The sequence below is a fragment of the Camelina sativa genome, chromosome 17 (assembly GCF_030686135.1).
Source record: "Camelina sativa cultivar CO46 ecotype springtype chromosome 17, ASM3068613v1".
Classification (NCBI taxonomy): Eukaryota; Viridiplantae; Streptophyta; class Magnoliopsida; order Brassicales; family Brassicaceae; genus Camelina; species Camelina sativa.
The window spans coordinates 38,056,515-38,078,714 of NC_141896.1; the positions used below are offsets into that span (position 1 = coordinate 38,056,515).

At 34.6% G+C, this 22,200-nt stretch overlaps 6 protein-coding genes and 1 pseudogene across 9 annotated transcripts; 3 read left to right on the forward strand and 4 right to left on the reverse strand.

Moving 5' to 3' along the window:
• Nucleotides 1-3,155: 3,155 nt before the first annotated feature.
• Nucleotides 3,156-5,826, forward strand: LOC104758570 (protein FAR1-RELATED SEQUENCE 6-like). Its single transcript, XM_010481458.3, has 2 exons — nucleotides 3,156-3,442; nucleotides 3,629-5,826. Exons 1-2 carry the CDS (start codon nucleotides 3,413-3,415, stop codon nucleotides 5,729-5,731), a joined length of 2,133 nt encoding a protein of 710 aa, XP_010479760.1. The 5' UTR covers nucleotides 3,156-3,412; the 3' UTR covers nucleotides 5,732-5,826.
• Nucleotides 5,827-7,467: 1,641 nt separating this feature from the next.
• Nucleotides 7,468-8,474, forward strand: LOC147924849 (uncharacterized protein At2g29880 pseudogene; annotated as a pseudogene).
• A 374-nt stretch (nucleotides 8,475-8,848) lies between these two features.
• Nucleotides 8,849-10,490, forward strand: LOC104758571 (uncharacterized). Its single transcript, XM_010481459.3, has 3 exons — nucleotides 8,849-9,045; nucleotides 9,141-9,192; nucleotides 9,375-10,490. Exon 3 carries the CDS (start codon nucleotides 9,379-9,381, stop codon nucleotides 10,336-10,338), a length of 960 nt encoding a protein of 319 aa, XP_010479761.1. The 5' UTR covers nucleotides 8,849-9,045; nucleotides 9,141-9,192; nucleotides 9,375-9,378; the 3' UTR covers nucleotides 10,339-10,490.
• Nucleotides 10,385-12,573, reverse strand: LOC104758573 (PTI1-like tyrosine-protein kinase At3g15890). Of its 3 annotated transcripts, none has more exons than XM_010481461.3 (5): nucleotides 12,384-12,573; nucleotides 12,181-12,289; nucleotides 11,750-11,897; nucleotides 11,322-11,584; nucleotides 10,385-11,232 (listed from the first exon to the last, which is right to left on the reverse strand). In XM_010481461.3, exons 2-5 carry the CDS (start codon nucleotides 12,222-12,224, stop codon nucleotides 10,626-10,628), a joined length of 1,062 nt encoding a protein of 353 aa, XP_010479763.1. In that variant the 5' UTR covers nucleotides 12,225-12,289; nucleotides 12,384-12,573; the 3' UTR covers nucleotides 10,385-10,625. The 3 variants fall into 3 exon arrangements, with proteins under 3 accessions (XP_010479763.1, XP_087353492.1, XP_010479764.1); XM_087497366.1 differs by having other exon boundaries at nucleotides 11,322-11,577; nucleotides 11,699-11,897; XM_010481462.2 differs by having other exon boundaries at nucleotides 11,699-11,897.
• A 975-nt stretch (nucleotides 12,574-13,548) lies between these two features.
• LOC104758574 (uncharacterized) lies at nucleotides 13,549-14,492 on the reverse strand. The gene is made up of 2 exons (XM_010481463.2): nucleotides 14,206-14,492; nucleotides 13,549-13,844 (listed from the first exon to the last, which is right to left on the reverse strand). The coding sequence occupies exons 1-2, from the start codon at nucleotides 14,453-14,455 to the stop codon at nucleotides 13,696-13,698; spliced, it is 399 nt and encodes a 132-aa protein (XP_010479765.1). The 5' UTR covers nucleotides 14,456-14,492; the 3' UTR covers nucleotides 13,549-13,695.
• A 614-nt stretch (nucleotides 14,493-15,106) lies between these two features.
• LOC104758575 (26.5 kDa heat shock protein, mitochondrial) lies at nucleotides 15,107-16,525 on the reverse strand. Its single transcript, XM_010481465.2, has 2 exons — nucleotides 15,992-16,525; nucleotides 15,107-15,628 (listed from the first exon to the last, which is right to left on the reverse strand). Exons 1-2 carry the CDS (start codon nucleotides 16,275-16,277, stop codon nucleotides 15,210-15,212), a joined length of 705 nt encoding a protein of 234 aa, XP_010479767.2. The 5' UTR covers nucleotides 16,278-16,525; the 3' UTR covers nucleotides 15,107-15,209.
• Nucleotides 16,526-18,771: 2,246 nt separating this feature from the next.
• Nucleotides 18,772-20,683, reverse strand: LOC104758576 (uncharacterized). Of its 2 annotated transcripts, none has more exons than XM_010481466.3 (2): nucleotides 19,291-20,683; nucleotides 18,772-19,212 (listed from the first exon to the last, which is right to left on the reverse strand). In XM_010481466.3, exons 1-2 carry the CDS (start codon nucleotides 19,442-19,444, stop codon nucleotides 18,956-18,958), a joined length of 411 nt encoding a protein of 136 aa, XP_010479768.1. In that variant the 5' UTR covers nucleotides 19,445-20,683; the 3' UTR covers nucleotides 18,772-18,955. The 2 variants fall into 2 exon arrangements, with proteins under 2 accessions (XP_010479768.1, XP_087353242.1); XM_087497116.1 differs by having other exon boundaries at nucleotides 18,772-19,209; nucleotides 19,291-19,823.
• Nucleotides 20,684-22,200: the final 1,517 nt, after the last annotated feature.

Sequence of the window (22,200 nt, forward strand, 5' to 3'; positions counted from 1 at the left end):
AAGTGCCTCAGGCCACACTAAAATATAACAAATTTATAGAAACTATCTTAATATTTCACACTGTTTTACCTTGTGAGTGGTCAATATTCCAAAGCTACATTCTACAAATATACTATTACTTATACATTTATTAGACGTTTTTTCTATTTACAATGCTTTTTAAAGTTTGTTTTTTCAAATTTTAAGCTTAGATGCATTTTTTTCTGTTTTTTTCTTATACGAAAAAAAAATGTCCACAATCTTCAATATTTGCCTTAGGTCTCTAGATCCCTAGGCACGGTACTGCTCTCAAGACAGACAAAACAAATAACATACCTTCTCATGACTCATATTTAGCAAATACTACAACGCAACGGAGAAAAAATTGAAGAGAGAGAGCTTTTGGGAACTGAGAAATAAATAGGGTTTAGTTTAGGGTTGCCACTGACCTTATCAGAGCTACAAGGTCTAAAAGTATCAGACCTAGGGGGTCGACAGAAGCAGCAAGCATCCGATATCCTATCTCTCGCAGGATCCATCAACTCGGCAGACTCAGCAAGAGTCAGTGTACCGAATCTTATTATACTTCGCACACACTTTTCTTCATGATACCTCTCAAGAACATTCCTTGTTTGATCTTCTGTAAAGGATCCAAACAAAAATATCTGCCATGCATGAAACAAACAAAAAAAAAAAGGATATCATCAAGTGTCTCGGATATGTACATAGTACATCTTGGCCTATATAAATAAACATGACTTACGAGTTACGACAATATTGAAAAACTCGATCAAACACAAAAAGACAAATAACACCATAAAACTAATTAAATCAGTAAATCACCTATAATATATGTATATATATTCTTTGGTTAGCTCAATGCAATCAACAATATTGTTCGAGACATTGAGAATCAAACCTTAAGGTAGCAAAAGAAAGAAGCCAACAACATACGCAGTAACTCTCAAGACAGACAAAACAAACAACATACCTTCTCATGACTCATATTTAGCAAATACTACAACGCAATGGAGAAAAATTGAAGAGAGAGAGCTTTTGGGAACTGAGAAATAAATAGGGTTTAGGGTTATTATTCTTTTATGCTTTCGCTCTTTCGTCAACGCGTCTATTTATAACATCTCGGTTCGATAGGCCGAACTCATGATGGACTTCGTACGTTAAAGCCCAAATGAGCCCTTTAATTAATTATTTTATAAAAAGGGTACATTATTATGTGTCGTTGTCACTCTCCAGTCTCCACTGTTGTTGAGTTCGTGAGCCGCCGTTGCCGGTACGTTGTTGTTCTCGGATCCGTGAGCTAATTAATTAGGAGAAAGAGATCACCGAGGGAAGAATGAACCTAAGAAGGTCTTAACCACCGGAGCCACCACCAGAGTCACCGCTCATTGCCATTCTTAGGTTTGATTATTTAAGACATGATAATGTGATGATATACATGGTCTGAAGATTGTTGAGTTTATGCTTAATAACGATACTTGATGACGGGATGAGTGATGACTGATGATGTTTGATGATAGGTATGATAAAGTTACAAGATAATGATATGTGTGATAATTTTTTAGTTTTTAAGAGGATCATTAATTAGGGACTGGCACAAAATACTTCTATGGTGGATTGATCCTGGAAAAATGTATAAGGTCAACCAGTTTAGTGGAAGTTAGAAAGGATCTTGCAGTTTAGTAACTACGTGAAAATCACACATCTAGTGAGAGGGTATATATGGAGCGAAGTACAATATGAAGCATTAGACCAGTTAGAGCATGATTTTCTCTAGATTACTGTCAGTGAACGAAGGTTGTTAGGGAGTAGAGTTGAATTCAACTGTTTCAACTTTCAAGAGGTTCACAAAGAAAGAGCCCAAGCTAAGGAAGTCCATGTTTTATGTTGATGATTTTCGCAGGTTCCTAAGAGATATGGCAATATGGTTTAATTTAGCTTGTGGAGAAGTCCATGCTTTATATTGTTTAAGGATGAGACCAAGAACCTCAAGAAACGCTCTACACCGGGTAGAGAAAGGCATGTGTGTATGTGTAGGAAAAAACTCATTATGGGGAGAGTTATAATTTGGTTTTGAACAAATATTAGCCGTAGTAATAATCAATCCGGTTTAAAGTGATATATACTTATATAGGGTCCGAATGGTAACTTCGTATTTTATAGTGCGGGACAAAAAAATTGATAGTACGGTACGGTTTAACTGCGGCACATGCGGGACAAGTGCGGTTACTTCAAAATAAGCGGTACAAAATAATGTTTGATTGGTGAAAAAAAATTTGCGGTACGGACTTAATATTATTTATTAATAACTAATATAATTATATATTTTCATTTTTATTAATACTGAATTTAAATTACATAAACCATGCAGATTACTATTAATAAAAATGTTAGAAAATATATTAATAATTAGTATAGATATAACTTATTTTTTGTTTTGTTTTAATGAAGAAACACTTTCATACAATTATGAACTTTAGATACCTAAATTATTATAAAAAATACATATTACTAAATGAATTAGAAAATACAATCATAAAAAAATGAAATAAAATAAAATAATATTAAAATATATGATGAAATCTAGTGTTAAGTTGTTGTAAAAGTTTCATTCTAAAACCAAACAATACTTACATATTATATATTTAATAAATGCTGGTAAGTTAAAAAAAAAAGTCAAAATAAAATAAAATAAAATTATACATTGGACATAGGCGTATTTGCACAAAACCGTTGGATAATGGAGGGTTGTTATCTGAACTGCGGTCCACTTGTATTATAGAGCATAAAAAAACCGCAAAACTTACGTTTCTCTTTTTTCCTAAAACCACATTTTGCTTCTATTTTTTGGTGATTGGTAACAAAGTGCATATTTAATATTTATGCCTTCCCAATTCCGCTTTTTCATGTCACCACTCACTGCCATAGTTCTTGACTGTGGTGAAAAGGTGAAAAGGTACATAGCAGCATCCCACGAACGGCAAATATAAACTCAGGTGATAAAACGACAATGTTTGATTCGTGCTTAGGGTAGACTGACAATTTTCAAAGTTTGGATCTTTTTTGATATTTAACAAAAATAGAGGGTTTGATGTGTAAGTACTAAGAAACGACAGCGTTTAGTAGCACGTGCTTTGAATCTGTGAAAACCCTAAGGTGTACCAATGTTGGTGAAAATGCTAGAGTCACCAGTCGAGCCCTCAAAAGACCTTCACCGTCACAAGAAGAAGCTAAACCGATTATAAAAAGGTCAATACCCGCGCAAAAAAATCACCATCCCGGGTCGGATCTTCCGTTCACAACCCGATCCGGATCCGTCCCGTACCGATCAATTTCACGGCTCTGCTCCGGCAGTTGAATAAAGCCAAGTGCTTTTCCAAAAGAAATTGAGGTAGAAAGAGGAACCAAATCACCAATGGAGAGAAGTGAATCCGTCGATGAAGATGTATGTGATTTCGCTCTCAAGCTCAAGTTTTTAGAATTTTTGGGGTTTGTGATGATCTTGCATTTGATTTCACTAGGGTTGAGTATATTTGTGTTGCAGTGGTGATGATAAAGTTGATAGCTTTATTCACATTTTGGGGTTGAAGAGTTTGTGTTTAGTCATTCATTAGATGATGTATTGTTACAGGTGCAGGCATCTGAGTATTTACAGAACGACGAGATTCTTGAAAGAGATGATCCAATGTCAGATGGTGGATGTACTTTACGGATAGGTGATGATGATGAAGCTTTAGTTTGTAGTAGTGATCATGAGATTGATGTTGGATTTTGTCAAAACCAAGATCGGAGGAGCGAGGATGATGCGGCTACGGGAGAGTTTGATGAACAGAGCGGTTTACTTGTTGAGGGAAAAGAATTCGAAGCCCCTGCGGTTGGGATGGAGTTTGACTCTTATGATGATGCTTATAACTACTATAACTGTTACGCTACTGAAGTTGGATTTAGAGTAAGAGTGAAGAACTCGTGGTTTAAGCGGCGTAGTAAAGAGAAGTATGGTGCTGTGCTTTGTTGTAGTAGTCAAGGTTTCAAGAGGATTAACGATGTGAATCGTGTTAGAAAAGAAACTCGAACTGGTTGCCCTGCAATGATTAGAATGAGGCAGGTGGATTCTAAGAGGTGGCGGGTAATTGAAGTAACACTTGATCATAACCATTTGCTCGGTTCCAAGTTGTGTAAATCTGTTAAAAGGAATGGGACCAAGAGGAAGTGTGTATCTAGCCCTGTCTCAGATGCTAAGACGGTTAAGCTTTACCGGACACGTGTGATGGATACTGTGGACAACGTGAACCCAAGTTTGACTCTTAAGAAACAGTTTCAGAACTCAGCTGGTTCACCCGATGTGCTGAACCTTAAGAAAGGAGACTCTGCAGCAATCTACAACTACTTTTGCCGTATGCAGTTGACAAATCCTACTTTTTTTTACTTGATGGATGTAAATGATGAAGGTCAACTAAGGAATGTGTTTTGGGCAGATGCTTTCTCTAAAGTTTCTTGCAGTTACTTTGGTGATGTCATCTTCATAGACAATTCTTATATATCCGGAAAGTTCGAGGTTCCACTGGTGACATTTACAGGAGTGAATCACCATGGGAAAACTACATTGCTTAGTTGTGGTCTTCTTGCTGGAGAGAAAATGGAATCTTACCATTGGTTGCTCAAAGTATGGCTCAGTGTCATGAAGTGTTCTCCTCAAACCATTGTCACAGACAGATGCAAGCCTTTAGAGGCTGCGATCTCTCAAGTGTTTCCAGGATCTCATCACCGATTCAGTCTGACACATATAATGAGGAAAATCCCCGAGAAACTAGGAGGGTTACATAACTATGATGGCGTGAGGAAGGCATTAACGAAAGCAGTTTACGAAACCTTAAAAGTTGTTGAGTTTGAAGCAGCTTGGGGGTTCTTGGTTCACAATTTTGGGATTGTCGACAACGAATGGCTCCGTTCCTTGTATGAAGAGCGAGTTAAATGGGCTCCGGTTTATCTCAAAGACACGTTTTTCGCAGGAATCGCCGCTGCTCATCCTGGAGAAACCCTGAATCCATTTTTCGAGAGGTATGTTCACAAGCAAACACCGTTGAAAGAGTTTCTTGATAAGTACGAGCTAGCTCTGCAGAAGAAGCACAAGGAAGAAACTCTCAGCGACATGGAGTCTCTCAACTCAAACACAGCCGAGCTTAAAACAAAGTGTTCCTTCGAGAGTCAGCTCTCAAGAATCTACACGAGAAACATGTTCAAGAAATTCCAAGTAGAGGTAGAAGAAATGTACTCATGTTTCAGCACAACACCGCTTCACGTGGATGGGCCTTTGCTTATCTTCCTTGTGAAAGAACGTGTCGTAGGCGAATCCAACAGAAGAGAAATCAGAGATTTCGAGGTTCTGTACAACAGATCTGTTGGTGAAGTGCGGTGCATATGTAGCTGCTTCAACTTCTACGGATACTTATGCAGACATGCTCTCTGTGTTCTCAACTTCAATGGCGTTGAAGAAATACCTTTGCGTTATATTCTACCACGGTGGAGAAAAGACTACAAAAGAATCCACTTCGCCGGTAATGCCTTGACCGGTTTTGTCGAAGGCACAGACCGTGTTCAATGGTTTGATCAGTTGTATAAAAACGCTCTTCAGGTAGTTGAAGAAGGATCAGTTTCTTTGGATCATTATAAAGTAGCAATGCAAGCTCTTCAACAGTCTTTGGACAAAGTTCATAGTGTAGAGTACAAACAATAGTAGCCTTTTAGTGTTTATACAAGGATTTGTAAAACTAAATATCTGTATATAAAACAAAAACAAAAATCTTATTTATATATTTTTTTACTTTTTCACTATGTTGTTCAACCGCAAATACACTAGTGAAAAAAAGTAAAATTCTAAGGAGGGGGTATTGGACAGGAGAATGAGAAAGAATTTATTAGACATTTGAATTCCAGTGTTATTGGATTAAACATTTTATCAAGTCTTTTAAATTCATCTGTTATTGGATTAAGTACTTTTAAGCAGTCTTTTAAATTCATTTGAATTCCACTGTTATTCAAGTCCTTAACTTTTCATTACTATTAAATTCTGGTGTTATTGGATGTTATGTATTTTATAATAGCAACTTGATTTAACTAGAATGTTAAAGAATTGTTAGTGCAAATTGTGAAGAAAAATGTCTGACATTTTAACGTAGGATTTGGATAGTACTCTGCAAGTAAAATAAAAAATGGCCAGAAAACAGACTTCTTCAAGAGTAAAGAGAGAAGCGTAGACTTCCTTGGTAGCATTAACCGGCCGCTTTGAATTTCTTCACAGTAATACCATAATTGCCATTGACATTCCCATCAACCATCTGTCTCTTTGCAACCTTTGCTCTCCTGTATCAGCCATCTTTGCGACCTTTGCTCCTGTATCAGCCACCACAGCAGTACCGCTCTTATTTGAGACACCTTTCATCTCTCTCAGCTTTGCTTTCTCCTTCTCCAACTTCTCCCTCAACGAGCTCACTTCCTCTTCTGTACCGTTGATCACAATCTTATCAGACTCTTTGACATCCGCGTGACACACCAAACACGAAGAAGTAGACTTCACTTCCATCAACGCCTTGGAACTCATCACATGTCCCCAAAGCGAAAAACTTGTACTTTCTCCATTGAATTCAAGACCTGAGACCGGACACTGAAACTGGATCCATCAGAACCAACAACAGGCATAAGTAAGCTTAGGCACCCTCTTAGACAAGACAATAGAGCATGAACCAAAGCTTCTTTATTGAACAGAAAACACATGCTCGCTCTGGTTTGAAGGCTCTCTCTCTATCTTTTGTAGTATATATATTGTTTGGTGATGAATGAGGAAGATATACAATTCTCTGCAGAACCTTTGACATGGTATCAGAGTAGAAACATTAAAAAAAAACAGAGGAAGAAGGAAAAGAAGAAGAAAGACAAGACAACTAAGAGATGATGACGACAACACCAAGTGCTCGTACGACGGAAGAAGCATCTCTCTCACCACTTTACCTTCATCCTTCGGATGGTCCCGAAAACTTCACCGTCCAACTTACCACTTTACCTCCATCCTCCATCCTTGGACATATACATCTTTTAAACATCGAGATATTGAAAATAAGACTATTATTGTTAAATGAGAGACGTTATTAGTGTTTGTTTTAATTCAGATTGTGATTTGGTAAAAGTGTTATTGACTAAATATTCTTTATGGATATTCTACATTTTCAAATTTTAAATTACCATACACTCTTATCAATCATATATCATAAAATCCCTAAAAAGTAGTATTTGTTACACTTACTTCTCCTATATAATATTGGAGATCCTTTCACTTCTCAAAAGCAAAACAAACCATCTCACGAAAACAATTTGAAGTCATCCTTCGTAAGTTCTCTGTTTTAATTTTATATAGTTACTTATACTCCCATGTTTATTCATTTCTTTATGTTTTTTTTTTGTTTTTTTCTCTTTAGAATGGATACCGGAGAAGGGTCGCACACAGAAACAAAAACCAAGAAAAATTCATATAATGCTTGGACATATGAAGAGTGTCAAGAGTTGCAGGCTACATTAGTTGAAGCTATCAAACGGGGGTGGCGTGACAAAAACGGTTCGATAAGTAAAGCTAAGGTAGAGACAAAGATACTACCAATGCTAAATAAAAAGCTTAAATGCAATAAGACTTACACGAATTACTTAAGTCGAATGAAGACTTTAAGAAGGGAATATAATGTGTATTCTGAACTCTTACGCTTTAGCTCTGGTTTTGGATGGGATCCCATCAGAAAACAATTTACAGCTCCAGATGATGTGTGGGCAGCCTACTTGTTGGTAATTCTCTTTGGTTAACTTTCCCAAATTTAAATATATTTTAATCACAATTGATAAATAATAATTAATGTATGATGTTTTTTCAGGGGCATCCAAGGCATGAAAAACTGAGGACCAGCACTTTTGAAGATTTTGAGGATTTACAATTGATTTTTGAAACTGTTATAGCAAAGGGAATCAACACGTTTGGACTTGGTAGTGATTCAAATGCTGAAACTTTTGAAGACGAAGATGATGATCTTCAAGCAAGAGATGATTTGGGGGATGACGACGAGGTGGATGAAGTCTCTGTTAAACCAAAGTTACCTACTAGGAAAAGAGCTCGTAATGGAGATCCATCAGATTCAACTAATCATGGTGAGTCTTCAGAGAAGGTATTAACTGAAATGGTTGGAGTTAGCACTCAGATGGTAAGTCTGATTCAACAAAGGGAAGAAAGACAACAAAGAGAAGTTGAGCTTAGAGAAACTCAGAAAAAAAAGAATAATGTTTGGGATGCTGTCAAAGAGATCCCTGATTTGGAAGATCATGTCCGCTATGATGCAGTAACCAGGATCCATACGTTGAAAATGAAAGACGTATTTGTGAGCATGTCTGTCGAAGACTGCCGAAGACATGTGGAAAGATGCTACTATGTAAAAGTTTATTGATAGATAGATTTTAATTTTCAAGTTTTGCATTTAATAAAATTGCTACATCTAATAAACTATTGTAGTGTTTGTTTCTGTTGAATTTTTAAATCCTAGCCTTCGTGGATAGAGGATGAAGGAGCGAATTTATCTATTTTCAATTTGTTTCTGTTGTTTGAATCTTGTCTACTATTTTCTACGTTAGATGGAAACTAGAAGAATTTATCCATTTTCAATTCTATTAAAATTCTGTTCAAATCTAATAAAATGATACAAATTATAGTAGTTAGAATCACAAAGAAAGATTTGAAAATCTTTTACATTACAAGAAAATCTATGAATTGTGTCACTAATTCTTTTCTAATAAATTCTTTCACATTCTCGCCTCCAATACCACCCTGTATGTACAAACAAATTGTGAATTCCCATTTTATCCCTATGGGGCCTTTGAGTATTGTATGCTTAATATGACCATAATGGGCTTTGCATACCCAAAAATATCCACACAAAAAAAAAATCTGACGATTCCCTCTTTCTCCTTGATCTTTCAGAGTTTGTTTTGGCGCAAAAATCAGAAATTTTACCGTCGCCGGTGAGTTCGTAGTTCCTAAATTTCTCTGAATCTGTCATATTTCACAACTAATGTTCATGAATTAGTGATACAGATTGTTTAATTCTTCACTGCAGCTTATAGTTTCCTTCATCCAGGCGACCGCATCGATACAATACAACTCTCCAGGTTTGGGGAAACTCCGATTACAATTTAGTTTAACCTAAATTTGGATAATCTCGTATGTGTTTGATTGAATCTGGGCTTTTAGTTTTGAAGAATCGCTTTAGGTTCCTGATTCTATTGCGTTTGTGAGTTCACAGAGTAATTTCTTATAAGATTCGCTAAATCGTATTGTTGCTCTGTGACAGTGAAATGAAGTTTAAGGCGTTTATGACTGAGAATGGTGTGAGTCTCTTAGAGAAGAGGTTTCTTCCAGCATTTGACAAAATGGGGAAGACCTGTCATCTTCTTCTCACTAAAGAACACTTGTTCTTCCTTCATAACCTTCTCAATGGTGATGGAGTCCAATGCATTGCTCAGTTTCGCAAAGATGTTCTCTTTGATGATTACCGTATCTCGAGTCAGAACGAGGACCGTATTGCTTTCTCCTTGGATGTTGCTCTTCTGTACCGAGCTGTGAAGAGCAGTGTTAGTATCTGTACTGAGTTCAGTGGTGGGTTAGCTTCTAATAGATTGCAGATCAAATTGGTGAAGAAGCTTCCTCCTAACTGTACACAGCCGATGCCGTTTCTGACGTTTGAGACTAAAGGGTACAAGTCTGCTGTTATTCAAGATGTTCCGATTTCGAAACCGTTGTCTCGGTCTCAAGTTATCGAGCTTCAGACTGCGCTTGACTCGGCTCAAGACTTGCCTCCTACTCTTGTTCAAGTACAAGACTCGAATCAGCTGCAGAACTTTGTTGATCATATGAGACATGTTGGGGATGTTCTTAACGTCACGATAAGCAAGCACGGTGATCTGCAAGTGCAAATCTCGACGACTTTGATTAGGCTTGGTACTGAGTTCCAGAGGCTTTCGGTTATTGGCGAGAAATCTCAAGCTCCTGTTGAGGATAGGAACTTAAGTGCTCAGGCTCGTTCAGAGAGAGCTATTGCTAGAGGAGATGCTCAGTCTGTGCAAGTGAGTGTTAAGCACTTCTCAAAGAGTCTTCAGTGTCACTTAACCAAACCAGATTCTGCTTTCTATGGGATTGCTCCTCAAGGTGCTTGCTTGACAGTGATCTTCCAGTTCTTGGTTCCTGGAACCCGTCAAACCGATAAATCAATCAGTTTGCATTGCCGTCTACCTGTGCTGGATCCAGGGTCCAACTGAATCTTCTTCATCAAGGTTAACTCAGGGCTCATAATATGATCATATGTTTTTATCAGAAATACTTTTTCTCATTAAGACCATATATGTACCACTACACTCTCTTACAAGCTCTCAAGCATCAATGATCAAACTCAAAATCTTAAACTGAAAAACACATTTAAAAAAACAACTTAGCTCTTCTAAAAACAAGCACAACCCACTCTAAAAAGCAAACACAACCAAAAACAAATTCTCACAAGATATATAAAAAAAAAGAATATGTAAAATCAAATCTATTCTTGTTCTTGTTACTGATGATCTCTCTCTTCTGCAATGATCTCTGAGCTTTCATCTATAACTTCCCCTACATTGTTTCCATTGAAGAGTGGATTAGCTTCAAGCTGAGACATTTTCTCCTTTGATTCATTCATCAGCATCTCCACAACTTCAGACATTGTTGGTCTCTTCTCTGGCTCCTTCTGAGCACAAATAAGCCCAATCAAAACTACCCTTTTCAGCTCGTCTTCTACATACTTCCCATTCAGCCTATGATCCACAATTTCACCAAACTTTCTTTCGTAAACCAAAGGTAAAACCCATTCGGTGATACCCTGTTTTGTTGTTAAGCTTGCCCTTTCAATAGGTCTCTTACCAGTCACAAGCTCCAGCAAAACAACACCAAAACTATACACATCTTCCATGTCTGATTCTTTTCCTGATTCGATACATTCTGGTGAGAGATACCCAATGTTATTACCCTTGGTGATTTTGTTACCTCCATCTCCTGCATCATCTGGCATCATCTTGCCATATCCAAAATCTGTAACCCGAGCTTCAAACTCAGAATCTAGCAGCACATTACTTGCTCTCACATCTCCATGGACTATTCGAGGTGTAGCAAAATGGTGCAAGTAGCTGTACAAATACAAAAAGCAAAAGATCAGTCAACAGTAGATACTTCCAATCTATATGAACTATTTTGATCCTGAAGAGTGAAGACTTACGCAATTGCCTGAGCAGAGGTTACAGCAATATTCATCCGCCTGGTCCAATCAAGAAGCGAATCAGATGAATGCTGACCATGAAGATGAGAGACCAGGCTCAAATTTGGCATGTAGTCATACACAATGAGTCGCTCTTGTCCTTCAGCACAGTAACCTCTTACACTCAATAGATTCTTGTGGCGGATACGGGCAAGAATCTCGACTTCTACAGCAAAAGTTATCTCTTCTCTACTACTCCATGCCTTCAATCTCTTGACTGCAATCTACAAACAACAACAACAAAAACTCATTACAATATGAATATCAAAGAGACCAAAACACATTGTGATTCTACTAACTCAAAACAGTAACACAAACTAATTCGATACAATGCTGACCCGGAACATAACAGATTTCAATATATCAAGTAATCATCGATGTATCATTACTTGAGATCCATCCCATAGCTGACCCCAATATACACTGCCAAATCGACCTTCACCAAGCTTGTTATCGTAATTAAAACTGTTTGTGGCTGCGTGAAGCTCCTTGAGCGAAAAAATCCTCCATGATGGCTCTGTTTTCACCTTCTTCTTCCTGTGTAATTTGTGACATCGAAACAAAACACACCTTAGTTTCTTCTCAGGTCTATCAAATCCGAATCTTTAGCTTATCCAACAGTAGATTATAGTTCGAAAAATCCAAACTTTACACCAAAGACCAAATTTTGAACATGAATAGATAAAAATCACAAAACCCTAATTAAGAAGAACAGCCAAAACGGATAAAACCAAGAACAGTTTTTTCGAAGAACACAACAATTAGATAAAACCCATAAAACCAAATCAAAGTTGAAATCAAGAGAAAAACTAATACGTACCGATCAAATCCCTTTCCACAGCAAAAGCAACTAAACAATTGCATCTTTGAACAACCCACAAGCAAAAAAAAAAAGTGATCTTTTTCGTTTCTACACTCTTCTTCGTTAACTGCAAAGAGGGACAGAGAAGAGAAGAGTAAAGGTAACGCCTTTTTTTCAATCCTGGAGAATGTAACAGCAAAGCAAAAAAAAAAAACAGAAACCTCTTTGGTGCTTAATGAGAGAGAGAGAGAATTCGATTTTACTTCTTGAAGAAGAGAAACAAATTTTGCTTAGAATATTCTTCTTCTTTGCTTAGCCACTTTTTGAATGTGAGTTGTGTGTTTGTTTAGCTGTTTTAATTTGAAAATTTATACACTTTATAAAGAATCACATTATAATATTAGTGGGAATGATTGTGCATATCCACACATATAGTATTTATATAGTAATAAATTAATTTAAAAGGTATTATTCTATGTATTGTTTTTTTTTTGAATTTTTTAATCTTTCCTTTTCATGTCCTGTTGATGACTCATGACAACTAATCAAAATTTCTTAATTTTGAATCTTGATGAATAATACAAAATTACAAATCAAAATTACAAAACTCTTGCAACTTCTTATAGAAAATTTTCATAAATATTAGTTTTTTCATTTTGACAAAAAAAAAATATTAGTTTTTTCATGGTGTGTGAAGATCTCTATGGGGAAATAAATTAAAAAAAAATAAACAGATAAAAATTAATCAAATATAGAAAAAAATCTCATATGTTTTTATATTTAATGTTTTGTTCACCAAAAATCTTTATTTGGTTAGATTGTTAAATATTCAGTGTGGTCAGAAATAAAATGTTAGCTTTATATCATAAAATGCCATTTCTAACTTTCTACCAGCCTTTAACCAAAAGAGGTCCAACTAATCATGTGCTGGTTGATTCATTAACCCAGTTTTGAATAAGATTTTACCTAAATCCAGTTATTTCATTTTCATATCATGAATAATTACAACCACTATTTTAAATATATATCTATCTACAAGAATTGAATAATTTTGGGAAATTTTGGATAGAGAAGCCAATCAAAAAGGGTATGCTTAAGCCCAACCAAGTTTACTGGCCCATTTAATGCAACATAATTCAAACATAAGAACCGGTGCCGTTTTACCATTTGGCTGAATCAAGCACAAACCCAATACATCTAGTCATCTAGGCATCTAGGCATCTAGCCATCTACACTGAAGAAAACAATGATCCAAGAGCAATTTGATCTCAATACAAAGTACTTTAGTTTCATCACCAGCATGATAACAAATGTAAAGCAATCTCTATAGCTCCTCCGACCTAGAGATATCCCAAAAGAATTTGTTTCCTTTGCATGTGAAGGAAGAAGAGCAAAATCTAGTTTCTAGTATAAACTGTAATGTTTGTTACAAGAAAGAATCATACTTGGTAGTATATATATATACACACACACATGTGTAGTGTAGTGAGTCTTCATTAATCATCAATCATCACCACACCAAACTATCTAATACTACTTGAATCTCGAACCCTTCTTCCCTTTACCATTTCCTCTATCTCTTCCTTGTAATGCTGAAGCCCAGAAGAAGAGTGAGATCCAAATTAGTACTGCAGTAAAGATCTTTACACGATCTTGTATCATCGACGCTACTCCCATAAGACCTACACAAAGCAATAAAAGAAAAAGACTTTTTAAAGTCAATAAAACAAGATGTGAAACCAAACTCAATTGTTATGACTTTATCAAAGACCAAACATTCACAAGTTGTAATGCTTTAACATAAACGGTCACAAAGATTAAAACTTTAGGCATAAAGCCATAAACCCTAATCGATCTTGAGTAATTCGATTATCTCTGTAACTAAGAATCAGTACCAGCAACAAATTATTCCCAATTCGAATTCCGTAATGCAATTTCATCGAATTCGAATGAGTGAAAACAAGAATTAGCAGTAAACAAAATCAAGAACTCAGAGCTGAAACATAGTAACTAGGTCTTATGGGTAAGAAGGGAAACACAAACTTGTGGGCTCGGTCGTGTTTTTAGGCGGAGGTGGGTCGGGACTAGGCGGCGTTGGAGGGCCGAGAGGAGCGACGGCGATGCGTCTTACGCGGACGGGAGTAGCGACGAAGAAAAGGGTCTGGGTCTGAGGATGAAGCCGAGACAACGGAGACGGTGAGAAGCACGACTGAGATGGAAGAGAGAGGCTTTGACGGAAGCGATGAAGGTAAAGGTTGGAGCTTGGACTTGTGTTGGAAAACGCAGTCGCCATTTTTTTTCACAAGATATTTTTGGACCTTGATGTTCGTTTTCTCTTTATTTTATTTTATTCATTTTTATTATTTTTAAAAATTAATAATAATTGATAATCAAATGTTTTTTTTTTCCTTCTTTCTTGTCAATAATGTTTTTTTTTTTGAATTTACACATTAATAATTTGATAAAAATGGATACATGCATAAAACACCAAAAACAAAATCATTAACATTACAAAATTTTGTAAAATATGTTATTTGACACAAAGCAATATTTTCTACTATTTTCCTTTAAATATTCAAATATTATATCGTTTATTTCAAATAATATTATATTTTTTAAAAAATAAACTGAACAATACACTAAAATACTGTATTTATTAATAACAAATAATTTAATGCGTAACAAAATGGAATATGGAATATGTACAACATGACTACATGTATAGCATACAAAATGAGCAAAAAAAACAAATCACTAACATACTGTGCATTACAGATATGGACTTCTTGTGTTTATATTTTAGGCTATATTTTGCGTACAGTAATTACGAAATTAGCATACAAATAGCAAAGCAAACACCCAAACAATACAACATTCTTTGCTTGTTCATTTGGTCTATCATATTGTATCATCACTTTTGGCTTCTTTCTTTTGCGCAAGTCAATTACTGTAAATAGCAATTTATTCCATTCGCATTACAAACATAAAACGAGTACAACAATCTTGACTTATTCCACCAAAAGGATCAAAAACAACACTCGGACCTCTTACTCAACAGATATCTCCTGAACATTCTTCTTTGGCTTCTCCGTCCTAGGAATCACAACATTAAGCACACCATTCTTGAGCTCTGCTTTGATCTCCTCAACCTTAGCATCATCAGGCAAAGACAAGCTCGTGTTGTAGTAACCATAACTCTTTGAAGACCAGTACTCGTCTTCTTCAGGTGAGCCTTTTTCTTCTTCCGCCTTGTGTTCTCCTTTAATCACCAAGACTCCATCATCTACCGTGATCTTCACGTCATCTTTGGTTAACCCTGGAACATCGTATCTGAGTTTGTAACAGTCGTTTTGCTCTTTCACTTGACCCATTAGTTGAGATGGTCTAATGTTGAAGTTGTCGAAAATTCTGTTTATGTTCTCTGTTGCTTGCATCAGGGCGTTTCCTAGACTGGGAGTAAAAAACTCTGTTTTCAAGCAAAAAGAGAGAAGTTAATTAAGTCGATGTGATTTACGAAACGAAAATGTAAAATAAACCAAAATTTTCTGTTAATTTAATTTATTAAAAAAAAAAACTCATAGATCGTTTTAACGAATATCTAAAATGTCCTAAAATTTAAAAATTCAGACACTTTAGATTTGCTACGGTACCTCTTTTTCAGAATTTATTTGCAATTTAATGAGTACTTTTATAATTTTATAATTTTGATATTAAATCCCAAAACAGAGCAAAAGTAAAAGTAGTGATAATTTTGCTAAAAATGTAATAAACAAAAATGAAAATATTCATGTTTCTGATCCTTATATTGAGCATAGAAATACAAACGTACCATTTAGGGCAGGAGCGAAGTAGCCATGATCGTCAGTGTTACGCCAGAGACTTTTGCGGCCACGTCTCCGTGGGGAATTGCGTTGAGGAGATTTCTTCTCGGACACACTCACTTGTGTGTTCTTCTTTTCCTCTTGTTGTTCACCAGTAGTCGAAGTAGCCATGTATCTGTTTAGCTTCATTGGATTATGTCGATTACTGACCATACCCCTTTCACAAGATTGACCAATCAGACTAGGAGACAATTTTTGCTGAAGGTTTCTCAAAGCTAGACGAGCTAGAGCCATTGTTAATTTGCAAGTCGATAAATTTCTTGATTTTTTTGTTTTCTTGTTATGTTTGAGTTTGAAAGAAAAAGCCAATAATTGTTGGATTTATAAGAATGGGATTAGGGTTTATAGTAATAGTTTCTGAGAGGTGCTAGAAGTTTCGAAGAGTTTCTGGGTTTATTATTTCACTATGGAACCTAAACCCGCGTAGGTTCTTGTTTCTTCTAGTTCTACAACATTTTTCTGGATAATCACAAGATGCTTTTCTTTTCAATATTTTGTTTTTTTTTTTAAATTGAATTTATAAATAAAGATGATGAATAATCGTGACACAAGATCAAACCACCTTGAGCTAGCAAATTCTTAGAAATTAAGATAAAAAATCATTTTCGTTTTATTCTTGAAATTCTTCTTTAATTTTTCATCTTTTTAATCGAATTACAACGTATAAACTAGCTAGAGACTTTTGTCACCGTGTATAAAATTTGAATGTCCAAACAACTGTGGCCACTTTATTGTCAGACATTCAATACATAGTTCATAGTTGTAAACGGTGCACTGGAACAAATATTAGATTATCAAAATTCAATTGTTTTTCAGTTTGATTTATCAAAAAAATGTTCTTTCTAAGGCAACTTTGACGTCAAATCTCTCGTTTTACAAGTTGTCTAACCTATTTACCTATTATTACACTCATAAGTCATACGTAGATATAACTGGTTTTGATCCTCGAAATTTTTAATACCCTCAGAAACGAGAAATAAAATAACCCGTTTGATAATGGTAAAAGCTTGCTGTCATATTGATAAAAAAAGCTATTATATAACAACATGATGAAATGAAAAATAATAGTGCAAAGGCATGAACCATGCTTAAGGTTTTGCAACTAGAATCTACTTTGTTTTTCTACTTAAAAAAAAAAAAACCGTTTATAATATTTTCTAAAAATCAAAAATGGGACCGTTTACGACATAAAAAGCCATGTGTCCAGAGCATTGTCGAATTATTTAGCTTTTGGACCGACCTTATCCATCTTTGGACCGTTGTTGGCTTATTATAGTGGCCTCAGTGTTTCTTTGTTTCTTCTCCTTTACAATTCATTAAACATATCAAATACTAATGGTAAGTTAGGTTACAGTTAGTGGGTAAGCTTCTGGTGAGAAAAAAAAAGAAATGGACTATTAGTAGTATTTTTTCTTTTTCTCCCGTTAACGTTAAATTAGTTTTAAACAAGATTGTCCTTGTGAATGATTTTTATTGTCAGTCTTATAAACTTTAGAAAGAAAAAAAAACAGAGATCCAATTTTTTATACATAGAGAGTTTATAGTAATTTTGTTTCTTGAATCAGAACCACACTAAACCATGAATAAAGGCGGTCGTCATATCAGTTTTGGTGAAACGTCACGAGGTTTTGGCGGTTAGCAATTTGGACCGCCGGTTTGTTTTCGTTTACAGAATACAGTGTCCCATTATGGTTTTGTTCCGGTTCACCAAACACTGACATGTGGAGACTGTTGTTAGAAATCGATTTTGGTCAAAATTTGGCTACTTGATCATGGGTAAATTAATTTTACAAGTGTGTATAAAGTTAACAACTGATGATATGTAGTCTTGTACTTGTTTCTTCCTGATATTTTTAAGAAACCGTCATATTTTGAAAAGAATACTAACCATCGATCATTCACATGTCTCATGTGTGTTATCTTTTGAAGACTAAAGTTATATCATATATATTACTTATGAGTCGTCGGTCGAATATTCGGAATATACACAATCATGCTTACAGTTACACTGTTCTTCACTTTATGCAAAAGATTTGAGAGATAAACTAACATACTAATAATGTAAACACTTTATTGAATTAATCTATGTTTTAAAACATTTTCACGACAAAAAAAGAAACAGTTGTTGCTATTTCTGTTTCAGATAAATTGGTAAGACTAAAAGATACACACTTAATCATGAAGTTTTGGACGTTCTACATATATATATATTTGGATTCTAAACTAGAATTTTTAAATATTTATGATGGTTCCACAAACATAAAATCATCTGTCTCCAACACAATAATTCAAATCTGACAGCATCAAACCAACATTTATTTGACCGGTCGAACTACTAACAATTCAAATTTTTTTCTAACATACACCATTTTTTCTCCCTAACTAATCTAAACTTTAGTATTTTCACACATATTAAGAAAATATATTAGAATATAAAAGTAAATTAGTGATTAACAATTTTCTATAATTCGAAATTGATAGTATGTCATTATATTTCTTAAAGTCAACTGTTCTTTATTACTATTACCTAAAAAAAATACTTGAATTTCTTCCAAATTTTCTTAACTCTTAAAACCAGTTGATTAATAAAATATTTTTTCTTAATCCTTAAAACCAGTTGATCAATAACATATATGATATATCCATTTACTTTTGACTCTTTCAACATATCTAAATCTGGATTTTTGTTTGATATTGGTAAATAATCGAATGTTTTTTCACCCTCTCCTTTGTCGTTAAAAACTCTATTTAAAATATAAATCACCTAAATCATTACATGGCTGATTTTTTCTACTAGAAAATTTACATACAAGAATCATCCGAAAAGCTAATAATTATCTACAAAATTATAATCAGTTCACATTTTTTTTTTCTTTTTTTTTGGGATAACAAAGTTTTTTTTTAAAGGGGGCTCAATAGGAGCACTGAACACGATGAGCTCTGTCCCTAAGAATCCCATTGTACAAAGCCATCCGATTAGCAGGCATGTCGTTTCTACAAACCGAAACGGTCTTCTCCGGTTCAATCATCTGTTCCGGTACAATTCTCTTAAGATGTTGTTCCATCTTCTTACGATACTCTTCACCGTTACCTTTCGGCTCTCTCACATTCTCTGCAAATTTCACTTTCTTCTTCCTCTTCCTCTGTTTCCTCTGTTTCTTCTTCTCTTCTGCATCAAAGAAAAAGTTAGAACAATTTGTAGCCGGAGGAGGATGATCGGAGAAGAAAGATCGGTGAAAAAGGTTACCTGAAGAAAGACAAGAACGGAGGAGGATTTGTTGATCTGATGTCTGAGTACCTGACGAGAATTGGCGGGAAATAGCAAGAAACAGAGCAGTGCTTGAGAAAACCATGGCGGTTGCGATCACTACGCCATGAGAACAACTTAGTATACAAGTCATGGTTGGTGTGTGTGTGTGTGTGTGTTGCTTTCTTGGGAGATTCTTTAGCCAAAGATTCAGAACAGAGAAGAGAGAGAGAGAGAGAAGGAGAGTAGAGGGAGTTGGTGATCAATGAATGTGTAAAGAGAGCATGTGTTGTGTTGTGTTGCAGAGAGATTGTTAGTACCACCAACAACAAAGTCAAGTACTGTTTGAAGTTCAACGGTGAGAGATCTCTCTGCTCTCTTTTGGTTTAAATAAAAGTTTTCTTTGAGAATTTTGAGTTTGAAAGAAATTAGTGAAAAAGGTCTTCTGACAATAAATCAAAAGGTGAAGTTATTTGTGTGTGTCTGTGTGTGTGTGCTGTCTTCTCTCTTTATTATCTTCTGTTGGAAAAAGTAGAGAAAGTGTGTGAACGATTGGGGTTTGGTTTAGTCACAGACTCAGAGACTCCAAAAAAGTAAAAAAAGAAAGAAAAATCAAGTTGGAAATGGGAAAAATCTTCTATCATAATTAATTCTTCATTGTCTTTAGTCTCACACCATATTTATAACTAGATGCAATGCATTGAGTTATTTTGTATACATGTAAAGATAAAATTCTAAATTTATAACTTTGTCAACAAATATTCTCACCTTAATAATTTAACTTTGTGGAAAGTTAAAAAAAATCTTCACTGTATTTATATATATATACACATTTGTGTGTGTATTGTATAAGTTAGTGGTCGAATTTCTTTACTATTACTATATTTATGATTTTCTTTTTTAGTCTACTATATTTATGATTAGTTTTAAATATTTATATTTTCTTGATTATATACTACATTTTGGTGCATATCATTTTAAGCCTATGGAATAACTTTAACTAGACGTTATATATTAAGAACTTTATACGATTGTATTAAATTAAAAATTTATGCACGTGGTTTAATTTTTACTATATTCAATAATTTCTTGTAATACTTTATTCAATTATATCTCTCGCCAACTTCTCTTCCTGATTTTTTTTTTTCTCATTAAAAATGAACTATACGTGGTGTGTATATTTTATCAAATAAAAAATTAGAAATATGGCAAACGCAGCTGAATAAAAAAATATATGCGAATAATGATAAATAATATATATTTATTTTGTGTGTTTTAAAATAAACAATAAAAATCAGGGAGATGTATAAAAATTGTGATGAAGAGAAATCTTAGAAGGACAAGGCATTGAGTGAGTGAGAGAGATGAGATTCTAAAGAGTTCAATGAATCTCTTCCACTCAGTTTGATCCTATCTCTATCATTTTAAACATGAAGAAGACAGACACTGGTGTTTACGTGAACATAGGCTCTTGCCAAGTGTCCTGCTTCAAAACATAATTCTTGCCGCGTTTTGTACGTTAAAAACCTAATCAAAATACGGTACAAACATGTTTTGCATGAGATTTTTGATAAAGAGCCGAGAACTAGCCAATTATAGAAGCCAACATGTAAACTCTTTGGAAACTTCTTGTATCTTTCCGATTGTGATATAGAAGACTAGACCAACTTCTCTTTCTCTTTCTTTGCCCAAAAAAAAAAAAGATTCTTCTTTATCTGTTTATAATAACTAATGTATATATATTAACATGAATTATTATTATAAGAAACTTTGTGGACCTAATGTTGGAACTCATTAGACTGAATCAAAATAGTTACATTGTAACTGTAGGGAGCAATTGTAGCTTCAAAACCAACCAATGGAATGGTTGAAGGATTTGACTAGGATTAGAGGACGTTAGTGTTAATCCCACTGTAATTTCAATCATGATTAACTATTGACGGTTAACTTGTAAAACACCAATGTTTCGCAAGTTTAGAGGATTAATTTTGTTTTGGTTCCTCCGTTTAATAAAAAAAGTTTGTAATTTCCACATTAATGTGTTTGTGTATCACAAATCCTATACTAATTATATATCAAGAGATAAGATTCAAGCACCTATCATGGTACGGCTAGTTGTGTTTAGGATACTAACTAAAGAGAGAGACATCACAAGAAGTTAAGGTCTTAAAAGTTATGAGAGAACGTAAAGACGAGAGAGACTGTCACATGGTTTGCTTGACTTCGATGTCCTAAATAACGTCAACCACACACGTTAACTAAATTTCTTCCTTTACACTTATCCCCGATTACTGATGTTTCTGGTAACTGGTAAGTCGAAACATTTGAGGACTTCCGTAATCCAGTTTTGTCGATGTATTTGAGCTTTTAAGGTTTTTGGACCAATCTTGCCAGAAACGGTAAACGGGCCAAGTCGGACCGAACCCACTACACATGTTTTTCATTTTTTTTTTTGGCATTTAGTGATTAACAAGACTAGTAAGATTTTACTCTCTTCTTATCGATGATTTTCATTTAATATTTTTTATTTTTCTTTTTATATCATAATTGTAAATTCATAATTACAATATTACTAGCTACTATTAAATGCCCATATAATTCATTTTGAAATCATATTAATCACCCACTTATCACCATTATGATGCTAATTGATTCTGTCAACTTTCAATTTACAGTTACATACTGTGCAATTACTACAATAACATATGAATTTTTTAAAAATAAATTCATAACCCACAGAAATCTTATTTGTTATAAATAGTTGCTTCTATAGCTGTCCTAATCCACAGAAAATATATGCAGTATACTCTAGCCTTTTTTTGGTAAAGATAATTTTTTTTTTTTTTTTTGTGAAGAGCTAATTTGTTACTTTTGCTTTCATATTTCTATATTATTTACAAATTCTCTATC

Coding starts and splice junctions, on each gene's coding strand:
- LOC104758570 (XM_010481458.3), top strand. CDS start 3,413: ATGGAGAGAAGTGAATCCGTCGATGAAGAT. Junction 3,443..3,628: donor GTGAATCCGTCGATGAAGAT/GTATGTGATTTC, acceptor GTATTGTTACAG/GTGCAGGCATCTGAGTATTT.
- LOC104758571 (XM_010481459.3), top strand. CDS start 9,379: ATGAAGTTTAAGGCGTTTATGACTGAGAATGGTGTGAGTCTCTTAGAG.
- LOC104758573 (XM_010481461.3), bottom strand. CDS start 12,224: ATGCAATTGTTTAGTTGCTTTTGCTGTGGAAAGGGATTTGATCG. Junction 11,898..12,180: donor TGTGGAAAGGGATTTGATCG/GTACGTATTAGT, acceptor CAAATTACACAG/GAAGAAGAAGGTGAAAACAG. Junction 11,585..11,749: donor AGCTATGGGATGGATCTCAA/GTAATGATACAT, acceptor TGTTGTTTGTAG/ATTGCAGTCAAGAGATTGAA.
- LOC104758574 (XM_010481463.2), bottom strand. CDS start 14,455: ATGGCGACTGCGTTTTCCAACACAAGTCCAAGCTCCAACCTTTACCTT. Junction 13,845..14,205: donor AAACACGACCGAGCCCACAA/GTTTGTGTTTCC, acceptor TGCTTTGTGTAG/GTCTTATGGGAGTAGCGTCG.
- LOC104758575 (XM_010481465.2), bottom strand. CDS start 16,277: ATGGCTCTAGCTCGTCTAGCTTTGAGAAACCTTCAGCAAAAATTGTCT. Junction 15,629..15,991: donor CTTCGCTCCTGCCCTAAATG/GTACGTTTGTAT, acceptor GCTTGAAAACAG/AGTTTTTTACTCCCAGTCTA.
- LOC104758576 (XM_010481466.3), bottom strand. CDS start 19,444: ATGACTTGTATACTAAGTTGTTCTCATGGCGTAGTGATCGCAACCGCC. Junction 19,213..19,290: donor CCGTTCTTGTCTTTCTTCAG/GTAACCTTTTTC, acceptor TCTTTGATGCAG/AAGAGAAGAAGAAACAGAGG.